At 53.1% G+C, this 24320-nt stretch overlaps 1 protein-coding gene across 5 annotated transcripts in view; it reads left to right on the forward strand.

The window, feature by feature from the left end:
* Positions 1–24320, forward strand: part of NCOA1 (nuclear receptor coactivator 1) — a 206760-nt gene that overhangs the window by 181611 nt on the left and 829 nt on the right. For all 5 annotated transcript variants that reach the window (XM_054179758.1, XM_054179760.1, XM_054179762.1 and 2 more), the window contains 10 exons: positions 2898–3081; positions 4528–4713; positions 7767–7893; positions 13267–13435; positions 17238–17552; positions 17713–17814; positions 19768–20167; positions 21412–21586; positions 22661–22844; positions 23657–23746. In XM_054179758.1, coding sequence (XP_054035733.1) covers positions 2898–3081; positions 4528–4713; positions 7767–7893; positions 13267–13435; positions 17238–17552; positions 17713–17814; positions 19768–20167; positions 21412–21586; positions 22661–22844; positions 23657–23746 — 1932 coding nt within the window. The remainder of the gene's footprint in view (positions 1–2897; positions 3082–4527; positions 4714–7766; positions 7894–13266; positions 13436–17237; positions 17553–17712; positions 17815–19767; positions 20168–21411; positions 21587–22660; positions 22845–23656; positions 23747–24320) is intronic.

A 24320-nucleotide genomic window follows, 5' to 3' on the forward strand; every position in this document is an offset into this window, starting at 1 on the left:
AGGCTGGGGGAGCTGGGATTGTTTAGCCTGGAGAAGAGAAGGATCAGAGGCGACCTCATTGCCCTCTACAACTACCTTAAGGGAGGTTGTAGCCAGGTGGGGGTTGGTCTCTTCTCCCAGGCAACCAGCACCAGAACAAGGGGACACAGTCTCAAGTTGTGTCAGGGGAGGTTTAGACTCGAGGTGAGGAAAAAGTTCTTCACTGAGCGAGTCATTCGTCATTGGAATGGGCTGCCCAGGGAGGTGGTGGAGTCGCCGTCCCTGGAGGTGTTCAAGGGGAGATTGGACGTGGCGCTTGGTGCTATGATCTAGTTGTGAGGTCTGTTGGAACAGGTTGGACTTGATGATCCTTGGGGTCTCTTCCAACCTTGGTTACTGTGATACTGTGATACTGTGATACTGTGATTGAAAAGCAGTGTAGATGTGGTGCTGAGGGATGTGGTTTAGTGGTGACCTGGCAGTGCTGGGTTAACAGCTGGACTCGATGGTCTTAAAGGTCTCTTCCAACCAAAACAATTTTGTGATTCTCTTCATCATGGGCAGGGGCTGGTGGCTGCAGCCTTGTGTCTCAGCTGATGGAAAAGCCTCTCATCAAAGCCAGGATCCCAATTCCTTCACCTTCCCCAGACTGGAGCATCGTTCCCTCCCCCCAGATGCCATGATTTTCCCTAGTGCTATCAAGTTGTCTGTTAATTACCCCGGTTTAATGGCCAGGCTATCCCTAAAGCAGAGGTGGGGTTCTTCTGGAAGGGCCTCCTTAGATTTTAAAGCATTTAGTTTCCCTTCAGATATTTTTTATATTCTTTTTAACCAAAGCTCATTGATCTCAGCCCCTTTAATCCCAACGTGCTGCTGTACAGCATCACTGTTACAGCCAGGGCTGCAAAGCCCTTTCCCACTCACTTCCCTGTTTATTTGACTTCCTGGGTTAAATATCCATCCTTCATCCTCTTAGCAGTGATAAAGGCTGGAAAAGCTGGATGATATTTTACTACCCTATTGAGGAGCATAAAATGCCCGAGGCCAATGTCAGTTTTGGACACTTGTTGCCAAAGAAAAATCATTTCTGTTTCTTAGAAAAGCCCATTTTTTAATCATTACCCTTTCAGCAGAAGCATATGTACAGCAACAAAGGAAATTGCCTCCCATTTAAGTAGCTGGAGGTTACATCTCATTAATAATTATGCTAATTGCAGAGTGCAAGCATCTCCAAGCTGCTGCTGAGGACCAGAGTGGGGACCCAAGCATGGGTTGCTTAGCCTGGAGAAGAGGAGGCTCAGGGGGGACCTTCTTGCTCTCTACAACTACCTGAAGGGAGGTTGTAGCCAGGTGGGGGTTGGTCTCTTCTCCCAGGCAACCAGCACCAGAACAAGAGGACACAGTCTCAAGCTGTGCAAGGAGAATAGACTAGACTAGACTAGACTAGACTAGAATGGAATTAGCCAGGTTGGAAAAGACCTTTGAGATCATCAAGTCCAACCTATCACCCAACACTATCTAATCAACTAAACCATGGCACCAAGCACCCCATCCAGTCTCTTCCTAAACACCTCCAGTGATGGTGACTCCACCACCTCCCTGGGCAGCACATTCCACTGGCCAATCTCGCTTTCTGTGAAGAACTAACATCAACCTAAACCTCCCCTGGTGCAGCTTGAGACTGTGTCCTCTTGTTTTGGTGCTGGCTGCCCAGGAGAAGAGACCATCCCCCACCTGGCTACAACCTCCCTTCAGGTAGTTGTAGAGAGCAATAAGGTCTCCTCTGAGCCTCCTCTTCTCCAGGGAAGTTTAGGCTTGATCTTAGAAAGAAGTTCTTCACAGCAAGAGAGATTGCCCATTGGAATGTGCTGCCCAGGTTGGTGGTGAGGTCGACGTCCCTGGAGGTGTTTAGGAAGAGACTGGATGAGGCACTTAGTCTGGTTGATTTGTTAGGGTTAGGTGATCAGTTAGACTTGATGATCTTGGAGGTCTTTTCCAACCTGGTTGATTCTGTGATTCTGTAAGGGCAGTCCTTGTCCCCAGAGGGTCTGTGTCTAGCCAGGCAGAGGGATGTGGGGCTGGTTCTCCGTCCCTGGGTGTTTCGGCAAGCAAAGAGATGGAGTGAGCAGTGTTGGGGGGTTGCAGTAGTACAGGTTAGGGGTTGACCTGCTGGAAAGCAGGCCAGTGATCTCCTGGGGCACATTAAGAATTCAGAAATGTGGTGCTGAGGGGCATGGTTTAGCAGCAGACTTGGAGGTTAGATAATGTTTGACTCTATGATCCTAAAGGTCTTTTCCAGATGAAATGATTCTGTGATTCTGGGAGTGTGGCCAACAGATTGAGGGAGGTTCTCCTCTCCCTCTGGTCTGCCCTAGTGAGGCTACATCTACAGTATTGTGTCCAGTTCTGTGCTCCCCAGTTCAAGGGAGACAGGAGACTACTGGAGAAAGTCCAGTGGAGGCTACAAAGATCCCAAGGGCATCTCTTTGATGGGGAGAGGTTGAGAGACATGGGGCTTTATAGCCTGGAGAGGACTAAGTGGGGATCTTCTCAATACTCATCAATATCTAAAGGGCAGGGTAGACTCTTTTCACTGATGCCCAGGAACAAGACAATGGGGCAGCAGGCACAAACTGGAAGCAAGGAAGCTCCATCTGAAGTTGAGAAAAAACTTGTTTGCTGTGAGGGTGCTGGAGCTCTGGACCAGGCTGCCCAGAGAGGTTGTGGAGTCTCCTCTGGACACAGTCCTGGACAACCTGCTCTGGGTGACCCAGCTTTAGTAGGGGGGTTGTACTAGATGATCCCTAAAGGTCCTTTCCAACATGACCACGCTGGGATTCTGGGGGGGGCTATGGTCTTGCTCATGCTGTGTTTGGGCTGAGTCACTTACCTGTGATTTTGGTTTTCTCCTCCCCTAGTTTGCTGCGGAACTGGAGCAGCTGGACCAGCTCCTGCCCTCGCTGGAGAAGGCAGCTCAACTGCCCGGCTTGTGTGGCCCAGAGAGAAATGAGAGTGGTGTGGCCGGAGTGGCTGTCAAACCAGAGATGCTGGCAGCCCCCCTGCAGCCCAGCACTGCTGCCAGAGCCCCCACAGGACTCAACCGTACGTGTCCATCCCTCAGACAAGGTTCTTACAGGGTGGGAATGGAGGCTCTCCTCCAGCACTGCCTATGAGGGGTGACCACCACCCTGCATCTGGCTGTAGTGATGTTCTGAAGGACCTGGTCTCTGCTGGCTAGTGCAGGGCTGATGGCAGTGAGCCAAACAGTGGGTAAGAGGTTGGGATGCTGCCCCTCTGAGATGTGTGCATTGGCCAATGGGATGAGGTTCAACAAGGCCAAGTGCTGGGTCCTGCACTTGGGTCACAACAACCCCATGAACACTCCAGGCTTGGGGAAGAGTGGTTGGGAACTACCCAGAGGAAAAGGACCTGTGGGTGTTCATTGACAGCTGGCTGAAGATGAGCCAGCAGTGTGCCCAGGTGGCCAAGAAGGCCACCAGCACCCTGGCTTGGATCAGAAATAATGTGGTCAGCAGGACCAGAGCAGACACCGCAGCAGTGCACCCCTAAGCTGGTCACCCAGGATTGAGAGGTGTTGCTGACTGGGAGAGGGGTTGCTCATAGCCATGGCTGGTGGCCACCACTTGCAAGGCTGCCTCTGACATGCATATTTCTGTTCAGTGTGAACATTTGAGACCTGGTCTGTGATGGCAGACTGCAGCTGAACTTGCATAAACTTAGCTAAATAAAAAGGAGAATAATGTGAGGTCTAATGACACAATTTTAAGTGAATTAAAGCCAGCCAGGTGAGAGCTGCAGAGGAAGGACATCATCACTGCTGAGGGCTCCCCTCTTGCTGCCACAGGTAGCAGGATCTGGCTTCTGTGCCAGGGTCACTCAGAAGGGAGCAGAGCCTGGTCAATGTGGCTACACTGAGCTTAGAGGTTGTGCAGCCTCCTTCTTGGGAGAGATTCCAAACCCACCTGGATGCAGCCTGCTTTGGGTGACTGTGCTTTAGCAGAGGGGTTGGACTAGATGATCTCCAGAGGTCCCCTCCAACCCCACTGTGCTGGGATTCTGTGATTACATAATGCACTGATACCCTTGCCTTAGCTGTGTTCAAACCCTCTGTGCATTAGGTGTATGTAGACCCCATCCCTCCTGCTTTTCTTATGTCCAGCTGATTCATTTTGATGCCCAGCTGCCCTGCAGCTGCTGGGTTTTGGGTGCCAGCCTGGCTCCCTTGCCCTCACACAGCATGCAGGAGCTGTGGTGCTGCTGCCTGGGTACTGTTGTCACCATCCCCTAGTTTATGTAATCCTGGGGCTGCTTCCCCAGAGTGGTTGCAGGTGACCAAGCCACCCATGGAACTGAGCCTTCAGCTTTAGGCCAGGTGACATCCCTCCCCTTCTCCCCCTCCAAACTTACCCAGTGCTGGCTCCCTTCATGGCAGGGCAGGGAACCTACTGAGTGCTGGTGGAGCCCTGGGCAGAGATCTGACCTGTGGTTTGTTTGTCGTTGTTCTTTTGTGGTTTCCTGAACCTGCAGCCATGAGCAGCGGGCAGGGCGTGCAGGCTGGCCGGACCCCCTTCGAGTTCTGCGACACGCTGGAGCCGGCACCGCTGAGGCAGGTCCCGTGCCCGGCCAGCAACGGCAGCAGCCCCCACGCCCGCGGCCAGTCCCAGCAGGGCAGGGGCGCGGTGACTGCGCCAAACCCCTTCCCACCCGACACAGGTACGTACAGCCGTGGGCAGCTGTCCCTCTCACCCTTCTCCGGGCTGCACTAAGGCTTCCCTGCTCAGTGATCAGGACAGGCGGAACCAGGGCGCCCTCGGTAAGAGTGCAGACGACACCAGGTCGGGTGGGAGGTGGTGATCTGCTGGAGGGTTGGAGAGATCTTGAATACTGTGTCCAGTTCTGTACCCTCCAAGAAAGATGTTGAATTGCTCAAACATGTCCAGAGGCAGCAAAGCTGTTGAGGGGTCTGGAGCACAAGCACTATGAGGAGCTGCTGAAGGAGCTGGGATTGTTTAGCCTGGAGAAGAGGAACTTCACGGGAGACCTTACTGCTCTCTACAACTACCTGAAGGGAGGTTGTAGCCAGGTGGGGGGTTGGGCTCTTCTCCCAGGCAACCAGCACCAGAACAAGAGGACACAGTCTCAAGCTGTGCAGGGGGAAGTTTAGGCTTGATCTTAGAAAGAAGTTCTTCACAGAAAGAGAGATTGCCCATTGGTATGGGCTGCCTAGGGAGGTGGTGGGGTCAGCATCGCTGGAGGTGTTTAAGAAAAGCCTGGATGAGGCACTTAGTGCCATGGTCTAGTTGATTAGATGGTGTTGGGTGAGTGGTTGGACTTGATGATCTTGGAGGTCTCTTCCAAGCTGGTTGATTCTGTGTGATCTACAGAGGGACCTGAACAGACCAGATCAGTGGGCTGAGGCCAGTGAGATGAGGTTCATCAAGAACAGTGCTGGGTCCTGCACTGAGTCACAACAACCCTGTGAATGCTTCGGGCTTAGAGCAGAGTGGCTGGAAACCTCCTGACAGAAAAGGACCTTGGGTTGTTTGTCATCAACCAGCTGAAGATGAGCCAGCAGTGTGCCCAGGTGGCCAAGAAGGCCAACAGCTTCCTGGCTTGGATCAGGAATAGTGTGACCAGTAGGACTAGGACAGGGATTGTCCTCCTGTAGTCAGTACTGGTGAGGCAGTACCTTGAATCCTGGGTTTAGTTTTGGGCCCCTCACTCCAAGAAGCACATTGAGGTCCTGGAGCCTGACCAGAGAAGGGCAACAAAACTGGTGAAGGGTCTAGAGCACAAGTGTTGTGAGGAGCAGCTGAGGGAAATGGGATTATTTAGCCTGAAGAGAAAGAGACTGAAGGGAGACCTTCTCACTCTGCAACTCCCTGAAAGGAAGTTGAAGCCAGGTGGATGTTGGTCTCTTCTCCCAGGTAACTGTGATAGGACAAGAGGAAATGGCCTGAAGCTGCACCAGGGAGGTTTAGATTGGATATTAGGAAAAAATTTCTTTACTGAAAGAGTATTCAAGCATGGGAACAGGCTGCCTAGGTGGAGCCAAAAAAACAACATGGAGTTGTCAAGAAAAAGTGTAGACATGGCACTTCAGACATTGTTTAGTGGGCATGATGATTTTGGGTTGACATTTGGACTTGATAATCTTAGAGGTCTTTTCCAACCTTAATGATTCCATGGTTCTATGAGGAGGGTCACCTACACCCTGGTAAATGATTCTCTACTTGAGAAAATTCATGATCTTGAGCCTCAACAAGCCTGAGGACCTCTTTGGGGAGAGTTGAGGAAGGACTGGGGATGAGCTGCACTCAGACTGTGCCTGTTTGCCCTGGCTGGAGCTGCCATGGCTGCTGCTGGCACCATCAGGATCCATGAGAGATTTTCATCTTTAGCAGCTGCCTTCATCACCACTTCTGTTAGAAACTTGAGGTTTTGGCATAGGAGTGACTGCTGAAAGCACATCCCAACGTGGCAGAGGTGCCACCTCAGCCAGAAATGTGCTTGCCCCTCCAGTTCCCACCTCCCAGGTTCTCCATGGGCTGGTTTAGCTGAGATGCTGTTTGAACTTCAGTCCCAATTCCTCTTTCAGATGGGGATGATGTAAAGGCTCTAACCTCATAAATCTCTGTCCTAAGCTTGGGCTCCAAGTTCTTCTACAACCTAATGTAATTGCATTGGCTTCTTTCCCTCTGCAAATGAACTTTTCTCCAGAAGAGAGGCAGAAAATGTTAATGGGTGTGGCCTCTTTTTGGAGCTAAAGTCACAGAATCACAGAATGGTTTAGGCTGGAAGGGACCTTTAAAGGCCATCTAGTCCAACCACCCAGCAGGGACATCTTTACCCGGAGCAGGCTGCTTAGATCCCTGACCTGGAATGTTTCCAGAGATGCCTCTTCTACCTCTCTGGGCAACCTGGGCCAGGGTCTCACCACCCTCAGTGTATAACCAGTTTCCTCCTTTTCTCTAGTCTGAATCTCCCCTCTTTCAGTTTAAAACCACAAGCCCTTGTCCTGTCACAACAGGCCCTGTGAAAAGGGCTGCCCCCCTCTTTCTGTTTGTCCCCTTTAAGTACTGAAAGGCCACAAGAAGGTCTCCCCAGACACTTGATTTTTCTAGGCCAAACAACCCAACTCTCTCAGCCTGTCCTTACAGCAGGGGGGTTCCAGCCCTTTTATCATATCTGTGGCCTCCTCTGGACCCACTCCAACAGGTCCATGTCTCTCCTGTGCTGAGGGCCCCAGAGCAGGATGCAGCGCTGCAGGTGAGGTCTCACCAGAGCAGAGCAGAGCAAAGGGGCAGAATCTCCTCCCTTGACCTGCTGCCCATGCTGCTTTGGATGCAGCCCAGGAGACAGCTTCTGGGCTGCAAGTGCACATGAAATCTCTGGTAGTAACTGTTTTTCTTCAAGAGGAACCTTCTAACTTGATGAGATTTGGAAAATCTTGCTAGAAATGTGCTGAAAGGGAAACCTTCTAACAGCATTTGCACACATGGAGCACAGAGGGTCACCTCGATCTGCTGTGCATGCAGGATCTGCCTAGATGTTCACACAGAATTTCCTGCTTAGGAAACTCCACCTGAAATCTGTGACTTTGGGTTGCAAACAGCCCTAACTGGTGAATCTTGGCTTCTGTTTCACAGATAGTTTAGGCCACAGTCGATATCTTGTGCGCTAAGCTTGCCTGTTTCCCGCCAGCAGCATCCCTTGCCCTTCTCACACACTAACATTTCCTCTCCCCATCCTGCTTCTCCCCCTAGGAATGCCTGAGCTGGAGATGGGGGTACCAGAGCACCAGTTTGGACAGCCAGGAATGGGGGAGCAGATCCCCTGGACGGATAACAGCATGGCAGCCATGAATCGAGGCACGCTGAATAAACCTGAAGAGTAAGTTCTGTGGGGCTGGGTATCTTCCCCACCTCTCCCAGGAGAACATTGGGATGTCAGAGATGTGGCCTTGCCTGTCTAGAAACCTTGCAAGTACAGGCTGAGAGGGGCATGACAGCCCATCACCACACAGCAACTATGCTTGCTGCGGAACCCTGGGTTGTGTAGGGTGGTGTGATGCAAGTAATGACATCTGTTACCTCTCTAGGGACAAGCCTGTGAATAGACAAGGAAGGTAGGCTGGGGGGGGAAGGCATCCAGGGCACATCTGAACCTGAATAATCCCACATATTTTGCAGATGATGCCAAGCTGTGGGGGCGTGTTGATCTGCTTTGAGGGTAGGGTGGCTCTACAAAGGGACCTGGACAGGCTGGATCCATGGGCCAAGGCCACTGGTATGAGGTTGGACAAAGCCAAGTTCTAGGGACTGCACCTGGATCACAGCAACCTTGTGAATGCTCCAGGCTTAGGGAAGAATGGATGGAAACTGCTTGGTGGAAAGGACCTTGGGTCACTGGTCAACAGCTTGCTGAAGAGGAGCTGGTGTGTGCCTGGGTGGCCAAGAAAGGCAGCAGCATCCTGGCCTGGATCAGCAAAAGTGTGGCCAGCGGGACTAGGGCAGGGATCATTCCCCTGTACTCAGCGCTGCTGAGGCCACACCTCGAGTACTGTGGTTAGTTTTTGAGGCCTCTCACTCCAAGGACATTGAGGTGCTAGAGGGTGTCCAAAGAAGCTGGTGAATGGTCTAGAGCACAAGTCTTTTGAGGAGCAGCTGAAGGAACTGGGATTGTTTAGACTGGAGAAAAGGAGGCTGAGGAGAGACCTTCTTGCTCTTTACAACTCCCTGAAAGGAGGTTGTAGTGAGGTGGGGGTCAGTCTCTCTCCCAAGGAACAAGTGATGGGACAAGAAGAAATGGCCTCAAGTTGTTCCAGGGGAGGTTTGGGATGGACATGAGGCACAATTTCTTCCCCAAGAGAGTTGTCAAGTCCTGGAACAGTTTGCCCAGAGAAATGGTGGAGTCCTCATCCCTAAAAGGCTTGAAAAGCTGTGTAGGTGTGGTGCTGAGAAACATGGTTCAGTGGTGACCTTGCAGTGAAAGGTCTCTTCCAACTAGAACAATTCTTTAATTCTATCATTCTATATCCAAGGCAGAGCCAAGGTTGATGGAAGTCCTCACTGACCCTTGCATCACATCTTGCTGTGGGCAGTGGCAGGATCTGGAGAACCACAGGGCAATTTTGTCTTTTGATGTCATTGCAGCTCTTTGCAGTGCCCATGTGCTTGGCTTCAGATAAAACTACTGCATCTCTGATCTCGTAGGCATAGACTTGCCTCATAGGCAAGCTTAGGAAGTGTGGGTCGGATGGATGGACAGTGGGGTGGATTGAGGACTAGATGAGAGAGAGAGCTCAGAGGGTTGTGGTCAGTGGCAGAGTCTAGTTGGAGGTCCATAACACGTGGTGTCCCCCAGGGGTCAGGACTGGGCGCAGTCCCGTTGAGTATTCATCACTGACCTGGATGAAGGGACAGAGTGTACCCTCAGCAAGTTAGCAGGTGATACCAAATGGGAGCAGGTGCCTGATACACAATCAGGCTGTGCTGCCATCCAGCATGACCTGGACAGGTTGGAGAGTTGGGCAGAGAGTGAACTCAGGAAGTTCAAGAAGGGCAGCTGTAGGGTCCTGCACCTAGGTATCAGTACAGGTTAGGGCCTGACCTGCCAGAAAGCAGCTCTGTGAGAAGAGACCTGGGAGTGCTGGTGAACAACAGAATGACCATGAGCCAGCAAAGTGCCTTTGTGGCCAAGAAGCCTAGTGGTATCCTGGGGTCATCAAGAAGAGTGTGGACAGCAGGTTGAGCAGGAGGTTCTCCTCCCCCTCTACCCTTGTGAGGCCTCATCTGGAGTCCTGGGCCGCCCCAGTGTGAGAAGGACAGGGAACTACTTGAGAAGGCACAGCAATGGGGTGATATGGGGACATACAAAGAAAGGCTGAGGGACTTGATGCATTTTAGCCTGGAGAGGAGAAGACTGAGGGGGGATCTTCACAATGCTTATGAATACTTAAAGGGTGGGTGTCTGGAGGATGGGGCCTGTCTTGCTTCAGCAGTGCCCAGCGACAGGACAAGAGGTAACAGCTGCAAACTTGAGCATAGGAAGTTCCATCCAAACATGAGGAGGAGCTTTTTAACTTTGGGGGTGGCAGAACACTGGAAGAGGCTGCTGAGAGATGTGGGGAAGTCTCCATCTCTGGAGTCATTCAAAACCCACCTGGATGCCATCCTGGGCAACCTGCTCTAGGTGACCCTGCTTTAGCAGAGGGGTTGGAGCAGATGATCTCCAGAGGTCCCTTCTAGCCCAAATCATTCTATGATTCTGTGATATTCTTGCCAAAGCCCTGCTCTGCTTTGTGGAGAGGCAGAGTTTCCTCTATTAATTAAAGTCTTTAGCAGATGAGCAGAGTCTCTGTTCTGCAGTCCTGAAGAAGACACATCTGAGAGTTGGATTTGAGCAAGCTGGAAGCCAAACATCTTTCTGTAGAGGCTAAATGTCAATTAATTTCTAAAAGCTCTTCGCTCAGCACAAGAAGAGAGTTACTGCAACTGGGTCTTGGGCCTTCTGCTGTCAAGACTTAGCCTCTTGCTGCTTGGAAGAGATGGGAGATAAAACAAATCCCTGCTTAACTGGGATTTAATCAGCCCAAGGCCTTGCTACAAGGAAGCCACTTGCCAGTGTCAACAATTTGTGGAGATAAAAATCTGTGGGGCACCCCTGGCGAAGGGCAGAGCTGCTCAAAAATCAGTCTGTGTTTGAAAGGATGAATGTTCCTTAAAATGCTGCTTCTGGGGTCAAAATGACCTTATCTTACTCAGCAGCCTTGTGCTGCCAGCACTGAGTCGGGCTGGCTGGCTGGAGATGTCCTTGTGTCCCCAGCCAGCGCAGCTGGGAAGAAGGAAGTGGATTTGCTTCCGTCTCACCCTCCTCAGCAGGATGATTGAGTGAGGATGCAGGCTGGCATGGAAGACTGGGGACTTGCATGGGTATCAAGGACAGAAGTGTTTGGCAGCAGCATCTCTTGAGTCCTCAGGTGGGAAAAACACCCTGGGTGGTTTTCAGGAGACAAAGTTAGACCAGGGGAGCAGTGGCATCTACCCAAAACCTGGTGAGATGTGGAGGTAACAAATCTCACACAGTCCCTGCCTTTGGGAAGTGATGGTTTCAAGCACACCTTAACACTGCAGCCTTATTAGGGTTTCAGAAGGTCACCTTTGATTTTTCTTGGCATTGAGCAGTGAGAAAGTAAGGAAAACCATGCTACATGGTGGGATTTCACATGGCTCCATCAGCTCCCTACAGCAGGGTTGGGCTTCCCACATGGTAGAGCCACCAGCAGAGCCAACATATGCACCAAAGCTACAAGATGACAGCAAGAGGAGGGGTGGAGGCTTGCTCGTCCTGGTGAGTCTCTGCTCCTCCTGAGTTAGGGACTCCAAGCACAGTTGGTTCCTACCAGAGGTGGTGGGCAGAAGCAACACTGGAAGCAGCTGGTTCCCAGTTCAGTTCCCTCTTGAATCTTCAGTGACCATAGGTCTGATGGAGCATCATGGGTGATACCTGCCTTGGCAGCATCCTGGTGGAGTTGTGGTGTTGTGATCAACTCCACTTCCACTGTGGCTAAGAGAAGAGATCCTGCTGGGGAGAAGCCTTTAGACTTTGGTCCTCAAGACCTGCTCCAAGATGTGCTCCAGCTGGGAAGATGCCCGTGGTCTCCTGCTAAAGTGAGATGATGCCAACATCCCCTCTTTCATGTCCTAAGCATAAGTGCTCTTGTGTCTTCCACAGCAGAGGGAGGCCTTGGGCCAGGTTCAAGGCTCCTTGATTCAAGTCAGGTCTCCATTCTCACACGTGTTCCTCTAATCCCTCAACGTCAAACATGCCTCCCAGGGCTTGATTCAGTTGCCTCAGTGCTGGCTCCCAGTGCCATCTGAGATGCCTGAGGTTCCGAGGACATCTGTGCTGGAGGCCTGCAGCCTTTTGGAGCAGTGCCATGCCAGGGAGATGTTTTACAGGACCTCAAGCACCATTTGATGCCATCTCTGCCCATAGCTGAATTTCTTCTCACCACATGCAGAAGCTTTCATCTCAAAAAACCCTGAAGGGTCCTGGTAGATAGAAAACCTTCAACATGGGGACGTGATGCATAAGGTCCAGGATCTTCTCTGCCCACTCATCACCTGCCTGGAGACTCATCTGACTCCCACCTTAGCATGGTGGAGGAGGAGAGGAAGGCTCTGAAAACTGTCTTGGGCTGCAAGGCAGGACTGGACAGAGGTTTCTTTACTACATAAAAAGTGAGTTGTCCCCACAATCTCTAAACCAGCTTTTGCCATCTGTGCAGAAGTCCAGCATGGGCTGAAGAGACAACGCCAACCTGAATTTCTCCTCTAGCTGCCTGTTAATGTGGAAAAGAAGCCTGTCTTCCCCTTGTCTGTGCAGCAAACTTTGGCCTTGGCACTGAAGCAACAGGTTTGATACAAGCAGCAAGTTGCAGGAACCTTGGCTGCAGAGGGAAAGCAGCCCTGCTCTTCACCTCTTGTCTCCTCGCTTCCCTCTCCAGTCCCGCTCTGCAATTTAAGAAGCCCCAGTGCCGAGCATCTCTGTTCCCTGGCTCGGGCTGCGTGTGTTGGCTGCAGCAGCCTGGGTCAGATTGGCTTCAGTTCCTTACTGTACATCTGGTCCTCATCTGGAGCTAAAAGGATAAACATGTCTGCTGCTTGGGAACCGCTGGCATGTTCGAGCCCTCTCCTTTGTGCCTCTCTGCGAGCGTGATGTGCCACGGCTCTCTTCATCGTCTCGGAGCCGGCAAATCCGATTGACTCCAATTAGTCACGTCATTGGAATGTCTCTCATTACATATTAATCTTATTCCCAAAGAATACTCAGCTTTGCAGAAATCTGATTTTTGCAGCTCAAAGGTTCTCCTTTTCTTCCTCCAGCTGCTTTGCTTCCAGCTGCTCCGGCTCCATCCAAGCCTTCCTGCTTTCGTGCCAGCAGAAGTTTTGCTCTGCCTCTCTCTGTCCTGTCCAAAAGTCCTGCGGGAGCAAAGCCTGCACAAGCACCAAACTTTTCTTCCCACACCTCCCCAAAATGCTGCACTGGCATTATTTCATGGAGAGGTTAATCCATACAGGGGGCTTTTGGTACAAGGATTGAGCTTGAGCGGGCTCGCCCGGTGTTTGAGCCAGGGGGCATTGATGCAGCAGGGTGGGAGCAAGTGCCCCTCACTGTAGGGGCTGCATCACTCGAGTGTCTCCCAGCTCAGCCTCCCCCCTAAACCTTAACATGCCTCCTCTTGGCTTCTTCTTTCTGCAGCCAGTGCATCACCTCGCAGCTGGATGAGCTCCTGTGTCCTCCCACCACGCCGGAGGGTCGGAATGACGAGAAGGCCCTGCTCGAGCAGCTCGTCTCCTTCCTCAGCGGCAAAGACGAGACGGAGCTGGCTGAGCTGGATCGAGCTCTGGGGATCGACAAATTGGTCCAGGTAAAGAGAGAACCACTTGTGGGACTCATTGGAGGTCACACACAGGGCCAGATGCTGTAGCTTGACATGAGCATGGAGGAGATTTCCAACATCTGGTAACAGGAGGCCAGATGTGAGTGGGAACACACGAGCGCTTCAGATTCAGAGATGATACTTAACACCATGCCGTTCCCTCTCCCTCCACAAAACCAGCTGGAGAACAGCCCTGTGAAACACAATACCTCACTTCTCCTCTTTTCAAACACAATCCCTCATGAGAACCAGCAGCCTGGCAAAGAGGCAGCTGAGCAGTTTCAGCCCCAAGCAGCTCATGTAACGGGGAGAGCTGGAAGGCTGTGTCCCCCTTCTCCACCTTACTAGGCAGGGGAACTAGGGCACGGAGGAACCTTCCAGCTGGAATCCCACAGCCTAGGATTCCTGAGCCTGGGTTGTGCTGCCTAATAATATATCTAATGGCCTCGCTGGTATGAAACCCTGACTATCAAGATTGGCTTACAGTGCAGCTGCCCTTCTGTCTCGGGTTGAACCACAGGGAGAAAAATAAATGAGGTTTGCTTTTAGCAGCGCTTCCCCGGATAGTGCTGGCGCCCTGCTTTCTGCAGCTGCACCCTGCTTGGAGCCTCCCTGTTTGCAGATATCAGTGGGGGCAGATGCTTCTGAAGGGTCCAGGGTTTCCTAAATATTGGGACACAGCAGGGGGCAGAAAGCTGGCTGTCAGTGACATGGAAAATGAGATGGATTCCTTGGGATTTGTCTTTGAGTGGTTTCTTTCTCTGTATCCCATAGCACTCACACATGCTTTTTCCAAAACAAGGATGAGAATCAAAAGCCTGCTAATGTCTCCTAAAAGGAGGCTAGGGCAAGGAACAAGCATTAGGACAAGAGGAAATGGCCTGAAGTTGAGCCAGGGAAGGTTTAGGTTAGACATGAGGAACCATTTCTTCCCCCAGAAGGATTGTCAAGTCCTGGAACAGACTGCCCAGGGAAGTGGTGGAGTCACCCTCCCTTGAAGTGTCTTGAAAGAGGTGTAGATGTAGTGCTGAGGGAATGCTGACCTGGCAGTGCTGGGTTAATGGTTTGAACTGATGATCTTAAAGGTCTTTTTCAACCAGAATGATTCCACGATTCTCTTAAATGGGATTTCCTTAGAAACAAGCTCCTCAGAGCAAATCCCTCTGACAGCTCTGGGCCTGATCCTGCATCATTTAAGCCTGGAGGTGAGACATCTTCTGCAGCCCCACTAGGATGCCTTGCACTGAGCTACTGGGAGAGTTTCTCTTTTCATCAGCAGTTTGGGGAACCTGCCAGTGAATCAGTTCCTGACTTAACTATTTGCCATGTCCCTTTTCTCAAGGCTGTGCCTTCAAAATCATCACCTGCCTGCAGGGGGGTTTTTTTTCAGATTAGGGGTAGGGAGTTCAGCCTCTCTGGTACAAAGATCAGAAATGCTCTTGCCAAAGATGCAGCTGCAACAGCTCAGTGTTTTCACAAGGGTTTTGCAGACTCAGCTGGCAGCGCTCCCCAGCAACCCTTTCCTCACCAGACAGGCTTCAAAAGCACTGGGCCACTGGTCTGAGATGCCCTGAGACGGTCCCTGATGGTTCCAAGCATCCCCACACCGATCCAGTGCTTCCCCTGCCACAGAGCACCTGGCTCAGGGGTGATTATCTCATGTTTGGACTCCAACCCAGCTTTGCTCACATCCAGGGAATCATTTTGTTAATGGGAATCTTGGGCTTTTTCCATGGCTTCGGCTGAACCTCAGAAATATTTCGAATAGTTCCATGAAATACTTGCTGGAAATCCTTCTTTAGTGAAACAACCAAGTCAGCAGAGAGGCCTGTGAGGGAAGAAAACGTGTCTCTGGTTCCCCTCCAGGACGTGTTCTTGCCGTTTAGGGGCTCGCATCCACCAAATCCACCACCTCCTCCATGCTGCCACAGACACTGTGAGGTGGAGTGCTGCAGATAGCTGCCCCCAGTTTCATCGAGGTGCAGCTGGAAACTGGGTGTTCTGGGGACAGAGCTTCAGTGCAGCAGGTCTGTGGTTTCTGGCCATCTCAGGCTGCTGCTTTATGTCCTGCTATCCAGTCCTTCAACCAGATAAACTCCATCTTAATTTATCTTAAGCCATTTTTTTTTTTCCCACCACAATTTTAACTGATCCTAAGTTAAGACATCACCCTAAGTGATATCTTCTCCTCAGCACTGTTCCCATATCCTCATCCCTGCCTTCAAGCCTCAGTCCTTCGATGGGCACCATCTCACCAAATCCCAAAAGCAGTGTCTGTGTGGTTTGTCTTAACACAGCTTCCTTTTAACCCATGGGACTCACATTAAGGCTTCTGGCTCTCAGGTGTCACTTCTCTGTGGATTCATAGCTCAAACATCAAATTTCTCTGCCTGAGCCAAGCTGGAGCAGCACAGAATATCTTCTTGTCATGATTTGCTGGCGTGGAAATCATCCCCCTGTTGTACTATGGCTCATTTGTGTAGGAACAGCTCCCCTATAGACCACAAGGTCCTGTCTCTCTTAGTTTCCTAGCATGAGGTGTCCATGAGCAGTGTAGGAATAGAGCTGTGCTTCCCTATGAGCCCTCTCAGTCCTGGGAGTCCATGGCTCCCACTCTATGGCCTGTGTCCAAGGTGCCCTTGGGGACCCAAAACACCTTCAGCTGAGCTTCTGAGGCTACAAAAAACAGGAAAGCAGAGAGAACACAAACTGTTTCCCACGTGCAGGTTGATCCTCTGGCCATTAGGGTCTGCTCAACCAAGCATGCAGCTGTTTGAAGCCCAGATGAGAAGCTCAGTGCTAGCAGATGCTGCAGAGGAGGGCAGAGGACTGCAGAGGAAAGCAGCAGCATCTACTCTGCAATACTCCACCAGCCCATGGAGTTAAGCCCTGAGCCAGGAAAAGCCTTGGTCTTTGCTCCCAAGCAAGCTAAAAGATGGAGTCCCCAGCACAGGAAAGAGGGACACGGACCTGTTGTAGCATGCCCAGAGGAGGCCACAAAAGTGCTTGGAGAGGTGGAACCCCTCTGCTATGGACACAGGATCAGAGAGTTGGGGTTGTTCAGCCTGGAGAATAGAAGGCTTTGGGGAGACCTTCCTACAGCCTCTCAGTACTTAAAAGGGCCTGTAAGAAAGCTGGGGACAGACTTTTTAGCAGGGTCTGCTGTGACGGGACAAGGGGTGATGGTTTTTAAACTAGAAGAGGAGAGATTTCAGACTGGATAGAAGGAAGAAACTGTTTACACTGAGGGTGGTGAGACACAGGCCTAGGTTGCCCAGACAGGTGATAGAAGCCCCATCCCTGGAACCATTCCAGATGAGGTTGGTTTCTGAGTAACCTGCTGTATTTAAAGATAGCCCTGCAGGAGGTTTGGTCTAGATGACCTTTAAAGGTCCCTTCCTACCCAAACCATTCTGTGATTCAATGATCTCTGTCCCTCCAAGGTTTGTTAAGCCCTAGGGAGGAGGCATTTAATGCCCTCCTCAGTGCAGTTGTAGATGTCACACAGAATCACAGAATCAACCAAGTTGGAAGAGACCTTCAAGATCATCAAGTCCAACCAATCACCCAACACTAACTAATCAACTAGACCATGGCACTAAGTGCCTCATCCAGTCTCTTCTTAAACACCTCCAGGGACACTGACCCCATCACCTCCCTGGGCAAGGGATGAGGATAAACAGGCAGCAGCATCCTTACAAGCATCTCATCCTCTCTGAGCCATCCAGGTAGAGGTGAGGTGCTGCTGGAGCTCCAAAGTGACCTTCTCTTCCCACTTTGGCTTCCCCAGGGCGGCGGGCTGGAAGCCCTGACGGAGCGGTTCCAGCCCCAGCAAGCCACCCCGCCGCTCATGATGGAGCAGAAACCCGGCATGTACCCCCAGCCTTACTCCTCCGCCTCTCCCACCGCCAACCTCCCCGGTGCTTTCCCCGGCATGGTCAGGCAGAAGCCGTCCTTCGGACCCATGCCGGTGCAGGTCCCGCCGCCCCGCGGCGCCTTCCCCACCAACATGGCCATGCAGCCCCGGCAGACGCTCAACAGACCCCCGACGGCCCCCAACCAGCTGCGACTTCAGCTGCAGCAGCGGCTGCAGGGCCAGCAACAGGTAACGCTTCCCCCTCTGCACCCCGGGGCCGTGGGCAAGGGGGCCAGGGGCAGTCCCTCTGTGCAGCCCGCAGCCCGCACATCCCATCCGTGGGCCGGCCGGGAAGCTGCTGCAGCGGAGTTTTGAAGGCCTCCTTGGCTTTGTTTTGTTTCCTCTCCAGCTGATCCACCAGAACCGGCAGGCCATCCTCAACCAGTTTGCAGCCAGTTCCCCGGTGGGCATCAACATGCGGGCGGGGATGCAGCAACAGATCACGCCACAGGTACCCAGCACTGTGTGAGGCTGCACCCCAAGTCCTGGATTGGTTTCGGGGCCCTCACCACAAGAAGGACTTTGAGGTGCTAGAGGGCGTCCAAAGAAGGGCAACGAAGCTGGTGAAGGGTCTAGAGCAAAAAGCCTTGTGAGGAGCAGCTTGGAACTGGGGTTGTCAAGCCTAGAGGCTCGGGGGTCACATTTTCACTCTCTACAACTCCCTGAGTGGAGGTTGGAGCAAGGTGGGGGTTGGTCTCTTCTCCAGGGAAAAAGCAATAGGACAAGGGAAAACGCAATAGGACAAGGGAAAACAACCTCGAGTTGGAAGGTTTAGGTTGGACATGAGGACCCATTTCTTCTCCAAAAGGGTTGCCGAGCCCTGGGACAAGCTGCCTGGGGCAGCGGTGGAGTCCCCATCCCTGGAGGGACTGAGAAGCTGTCTAGATGTGGTGCTGGGGAGCGTGGTTTAGTAGCAGCCTGGCAGTGCTGGATTAATGGTTGGACTTGATGTTTTTTTCCAACCCAAACAATTCTCTGATCTTAGGTAAGGTGGATGCAGCGTGGCTTTCCAGCTGGGAAAAACACAGGGTTCATCCCCACGTCTTCCCTGTCAGTGCAGCCTGGCTCACTCCCCTCTGTCCTTAATGGGAGAGAAAAAAATCCTCACACTAGCAGAGAGGTGGCCACAAGACAGGCTGCCATGGGTTGGGGTTTTTTTGTTTCACTCCTGTTGCAGCTCCTCCACCTGCTTAAAGTCTAAACACTTGGTGATTGCTGCGAGGAGAGCGTGCAAACGCATTTAATTGAGGAGGATCTTTAGGAAAGAGGTACCAGAAGCTCCAGTGAATCTCCTTAATGATCCTGCAAATCCTCCGTTCCTAAAGTTCTCATTTGGCTTCTAATAAAGTGGATAAAACATCTCCTGGGTACAAGGAGAGCTTGGAAAGCGTAGCCGAGTTCTGTTGACTCGATTCCACTTCTCAGAGAAGCCTTTAGCCTTTTTGTCAAGTGGTGACATCCCTAAGGTGCCCTGGAGATCATTAGTGGTAGGAGATGAAACCCTTCCTACTGTAGCTCTGCTTTCAGCTGCTGATGGCTTTGTCAGGCTTTTAAAGGTGATTCATTCCAACGCATCTGGCTCAGCCATATGGAGAATGAGCCCCTGGTGATGGAGAAGCTGGTGGGATAGGTGGGGGTTTTTCAACATCTCACAACCTAAAGGAGTCCAAAGTGTAGGAGCATCCCAGGGAGGGCACAAGAAGTGGGTCCTGCAGGGAAGAAGGGTAGTTGGTGGCAGCAGCCAGGTGACTCGGGAGCCTGTTTTCCCACCCTGGGGAATGCTCTGGCTCCTGGAGCTTTGCCATTTGGTGCGTGCAGAGGCTGATCTTTAATACTTCCAAACTCCTCTGCCCTGCAGCAGCATTCCAGGGGCTTTCCAACTTTCCTTGCTAACCAAGGAACCCCAACCCTGCAGCTTTTTAGTCTGGAGAAGAGAAGAGTGAGAGGGGATTTAATAAATGTTGCTAAATATCTGAGGGCTGGGGGTCAAGAGGGAGGGGACAGGCTCTGCTCACTTGCACCCTGTGATAGGACAAGGGGCAATGGGTAGAAACTGCAGCACAGGAGGATCCACCTCAACATGAGAAGGAACTTCTTCACTGTGAGGGTCACAGAGCAGTGGAACAGGCTGCCCAGAGAGGTTGTGGAGTCTCCTTCTCTAGAGACTTTCAAGACCCATCTGGATGTGTACCTGTGCAACCTGTGCTAAATCCTATGGTCCTGCTCTGGCAGGGGGGTTGGACTTGATGATCTTCAAAGATCCCTTCCGACCCCTAACATCCTGTGATCCTGTGAACCCGCAGCAGGGGGCCACCCACGGCTCCTGTGCTGGGGAGTTGCGGAGCCGTTTGCCAGGACCAGAGAGCAACGTTAGTAACCGGAGCGTCCCCTTCCTTCCCCGCAGCCTCCCCTCAATGCCCAGATGCTGGCGCAGCGGCAGCGGGAGCTGTACAGCCAGCAGCACCGGCAGCGGCAGCTGATGCAGCAGAGAGCCCTCCTGATGCGGCAGCAGAGCTTCGGCAGCAACCTCCCTCCCTCCACGGGGCTCCCGGTACAGATTGGAGCCGCCCGCTTGCCCCAGGCGCCCCCGCAGCAGTTCCCCTACCCTCCAAACTACGGTACAAGCCCGGGAAACCCTCCCACCTCCACCAGCCCCTTCTCGCCCCTGGCATCCAACCCCGAGGCGGCGCTGGGCAACCGCAGCAGCATGGTGAACAGGAGCATGATGGGAGGCGTCGCGGGGCAGTTCGGCGCCGGCATGGCCCCGCAGATGCAGCAGAACATCTTTCAGTACTCGGGATCAGGTAGGTGGAGCGCTTGGAACACCGTCCTGTGGTAGGGAAAGCGAGGTGGATGGCAGAGCTGAGACCTGCAAGGATGCTGCAGCCCTGCCCTGCTTACCCATCACCTAAGGCTTCAGCCCCAACCACTGAATCCAAGCTGCGTCCCTGGTCTCCACCTCCCAGGGAGACCCTTTTCTGCTTGAGTCTCCCTCCAGAAATGGTATCACTGGGGAAAATAATTCCACAACTCTGTCCTTAAAAATCAAACTGCAAGGCAGCCCTCTAAATTGTGCTTCCTTAACTGTGTGTATGTGCTCTCAAAAAGACCAAAACGGGTGGAATGAGCTGCAGACAGCTTCTGCCTCTTGGGTGGGCACCAGACTTGTTCAGATGGGGGAGTCAGGGCAGAGTTGCATGCAGACAGGCAGCATCTTAGAAAGTCTTCATGTTCAAACATCAGTGCAGGGACACAGCAAAGTGGACATCACTGATGAACAGAGAGAACTACAGTGTGGCTGCAGTAGGCCCATAGGGACCTCCTGTGGCATCATCTCATCATAACCTTGGCTCTTTCCCAGGCAGGTGGGATGCTAAGGTCATTTTAGATTATAGTAATAGATAATCCTGGGTACAGTCATGGGCCCCTCTCTCCAAGAACATTGAGGTGCTGGGGCATGTGCAGAGAAGGACAACAAAGCTGGTGAAGACACCAGAGCACAAGTCTTGAGAGAAGCAGCTGAAGGAACTGGGAGTGTTTAGCCTGGAGAAAAGGAGGCTGAGAGGAGACCTAGCTTACCCCAACTCCTTAAATGGGGGTTGGAGTGAGGTGGGGGTTGGTCTCTTCTCCCAAGGAACAAGAGGAAAGGGCCTTAAGTTGCACCACGGCAGGTTTAGGGTGGACCTGAAGAACAATTTCTTTCCTGAAAGGGTTGTAGAGACCTGGACCAGGCTGCCCAGGACAGTGGTGGAGTCCCCATCCCTGGAGGGATTGGAAAGCCTGTGTTAATGGTTGGGCTTGGTCTTAAAAGTCTCTTCCAACCAAAACAATGTTATGATAGAAGCCACCTGGGCAGGAGGGGGTCTCTGCTCTTTCATCCCTGAAATACTCACATGTGAGTGGTGCAGCTGCTTGACATGAAAACCAGAGACCTTGAAAGCAGAAGTCAGGGCTGATGCTTCTGATTTGATGCCAGCAGGGGAAAAGGAGGGGATGGGGACTGCGGGTGGGGGTGTGCCCAGCGCTGACGCCGTCTGTCCTTCCCCAGGCATGGGCCAGCAGAGCGAGCCAGCCTTCGCCCCATCGCTCAGCCCCAGCAGCCCCTTGATGTCCCCCCAGCTCCCGCCGTCACAGAGCCCCATGCTGCAGCCAGCCCCGCCCACCGCCGGCTACCAGTCCCCGGACATGAAGACCTGGCAGCAAGGAGCCATGGGCAACAGCAAGTAAGATCCTGATGGGGAGAACCTGGAGCATGCAAGGTGACACATACAGGCAGAGAAGGGGACCCCGAGGTGACAGTCCCGCTGGAAGGGTGCTGGCAGGCCCGTAGTTGACACCAGGCTGAGGACATGAGCTGAGCTCAGGCTGTGTTCTCCTACCCCGATGTCCTCCAGAGGTCACCATCAACCCATGTCCTCATCTTCATGTCAGCTCAGAGGCAGCCAGAAGCCCACAGTGTTTATATGAATGAGCACATGTTGAGGAGGACGTGAAACAGGAGGATGTGAAGCAGTTCTTTGGCTCGTAATTAAATGACTGCTGGAAGCAGGATTAGGAAGCACGACAATAAACTGAGTCAAACCCAGCAGTCCCAGGTCACTGTGTGACCCTCTTAGGATGTGTCCAACTGTGACCTAGGGAAGCCAATGGAAAGAGTCACCAGACTTGTTACCTTTTTCACGGGTCAGGCTGGAGCCTCAGGTCTCCAGAATTAGGGAGAACAAAACCCAGCCAAAAGCTCACCTAGGGGATGCCATGCTTTGTGTCTTGGGTCTGTCCAGGTAGCTCAACTAACCTGTGCTGGTCAAGCAGTACAGAGCAGGAGGTTACCTGGGCTGTGTGGGGTGAGATGGGAGCTGTTGAAGGTGGGATGCTTCACCTCACATAGCCATGGAGAGCTGTGCTCCTGTCTGCAGAAGAAGTGGGGGTGGCTGGGTGTTGAGGGCGCTGGAAAGAGCACAGAAGGGTGGACTTGGTGTTGCATAGGCCAGGACTTTGCATCTGAGTGACCCTTAACCAGCCCAAACGATTCCTCTCTTGGTGCTGGTGTCTCTACCCCATCACACCTCACAGCAGCCACCATCCACATTGGTTAAGCCTTGATGCAGGCAGCCCTCCGAATGCTTCCTTGTCCCTCCTGCTGTCCCCAGGGTAGGCCTCCACTCCTTCCAGCAGTGGTCTTGGTGGTCAACAAGAGCCAGGCTGGCTGCCATCACACCTCGGGCCACCCAAAAGGGCTCAGCACATGCCTCCCACCACCAGGGACACCCTGGTGATGCCTTTCTTCTCTCTTTCAGTGTATTCAGCCAAGCAGGGCAGAGCCAGGTGGCCCCTGCTCAGCAGGGCATGTACAACAACATGAGCATCACTGTCTCCATGGCGGGAGGAAACACCAACGTCCAGAACATGAACCCCATGGCTGGACAGATGCAGATGAACTCACTGCAGATGCCTGGGATGAATTCCATGTGCTCAGAGCAGGTCAGTGCCACACCATCCTTGCTCCCAGCATCATCAGCCAGCACCCCAGGGTTCAACATTTGCTTCTCTGGCCCTAGGTGGGGGTACCACTGTCCAAAGCGGGTCTGGCTGCCTCTGCTGGCATTGCCACTATGCTTGAGCCCAGGGGCACCAGCACCTTAGAGTGTTCTGTGTGTCCTCAGTGGGGCGCAGGGACATGCTGAGCACCTGCAGCCCTTGTGGTGGGCTGATGGTAGATCTGTTTGTAGCTGAGCATCCCCAGGGAGCTGTGAAACCTGGGGATGGTCGGATGTGAGAGCTTTCCACGGTTCCAGCCCTTTGGTGAGGACCTTCTTGGGCCAGACAGAGATGCCCCCAGTGTTTTTGGCATTTGTCTCTGCACCATTAAACTCTTGGCTCGTTGCATGAGACACTGTGGGTTGGGGCTTGCAGCCTCCCTGCAGAGAAACCGTTGGGCTCAGCAAGAAAGGAGGATGGTCCCTCCTGTGAGCTGAGCTGGTGGCATTTGCCCCTCTTAGGGGCAGTTGGGTGGCATTTCATACTGCCTGGAAGTGAGATACCACCAGAGCAGCTCCAGGCAAAGGTGCAGGAGGTGGGAAGAAAGGTGAAATCATAGGTCCCAGCTGCCCATTGGGTTTCCCCTCCGACGCCCTAAAACTGCAGCTCATAGCACAGGGAGGATGCTGGCAGCACAGTCGCCCATCCGTGAGCACCCCCTCCCCAAACCCTCCCAAAGCGCAGCTTGAGAGGGCGGTGAGTGCCACCCCTGGCACCCAGGAGCCCCAGCTGAGCCTGGCTCTTGCTTTTGACAGGTAAATGACCCGGCGCTGAGACCCGCGGGCCTTTACTGCAACCAGCTTTCCTCCACTGACCTTTTGAAAACAGAAGCAGATGGGGCGCAGGTCAGTAAGAAACTGCTAAGCACACCTCAGGTACCTGGAGGAGTTTGACGGTTCCACCCCCACCCCCAAAACAAAAAGGCTGAACATCTCTGGCCGGACCGGCTCAGCACGCTGGGTGCCCACTGGGGCCAGCCCTGGTTTGCAGGGCTGGGTGGAAGCCACTGTGGTCCCACCTTCACTGGGTGATGGCCAGCCCTCGGGGCCGCCGGCACTGCTCACCAACCCTCTTTGCATCAAAGCTTGTCCTGCCGCCGGGGGCATCGTCGGCCCCCTTGCTGCCGCGGAAGAGCGGCGAGGCTGCGGCTGGGCTGGAAACACTAACGGGAGCCCCTCGGCCCGGCTCCGGGCTGACAGCCAGCGGGAGGGTTTCTTTCCTAGGCAAGGCCGACACCGGAGAGGCCGATGGCCCCTGTGCCACCAACGTTAATTTGGAGGAGATCTGGCTGAGGGAGGCTGCGAGGGCAGCAGCAGCACTGCCGGATGCTGCCTGTCCCTCTGCGCAGCACTGAGCACCACCCAAACGTGCCCAGCCGCCCGCCGGCGCCGATGCCTCCGGCTCCCGGGGACGACCCAG

This window comes from Dryobates pubescens, chromosome 3 (genome assembly GCF_014839835.1).
Source record: "Dryobates pubescens isolate bDryPub1 chromosome 3, bDryPub1.pri, whole genome shotgun sequence".
NCBI lineage: Eukaryota > Metazoa > Chordata > Aves > Piciformes > Picidae > Dryobates > Dryobates pubescens.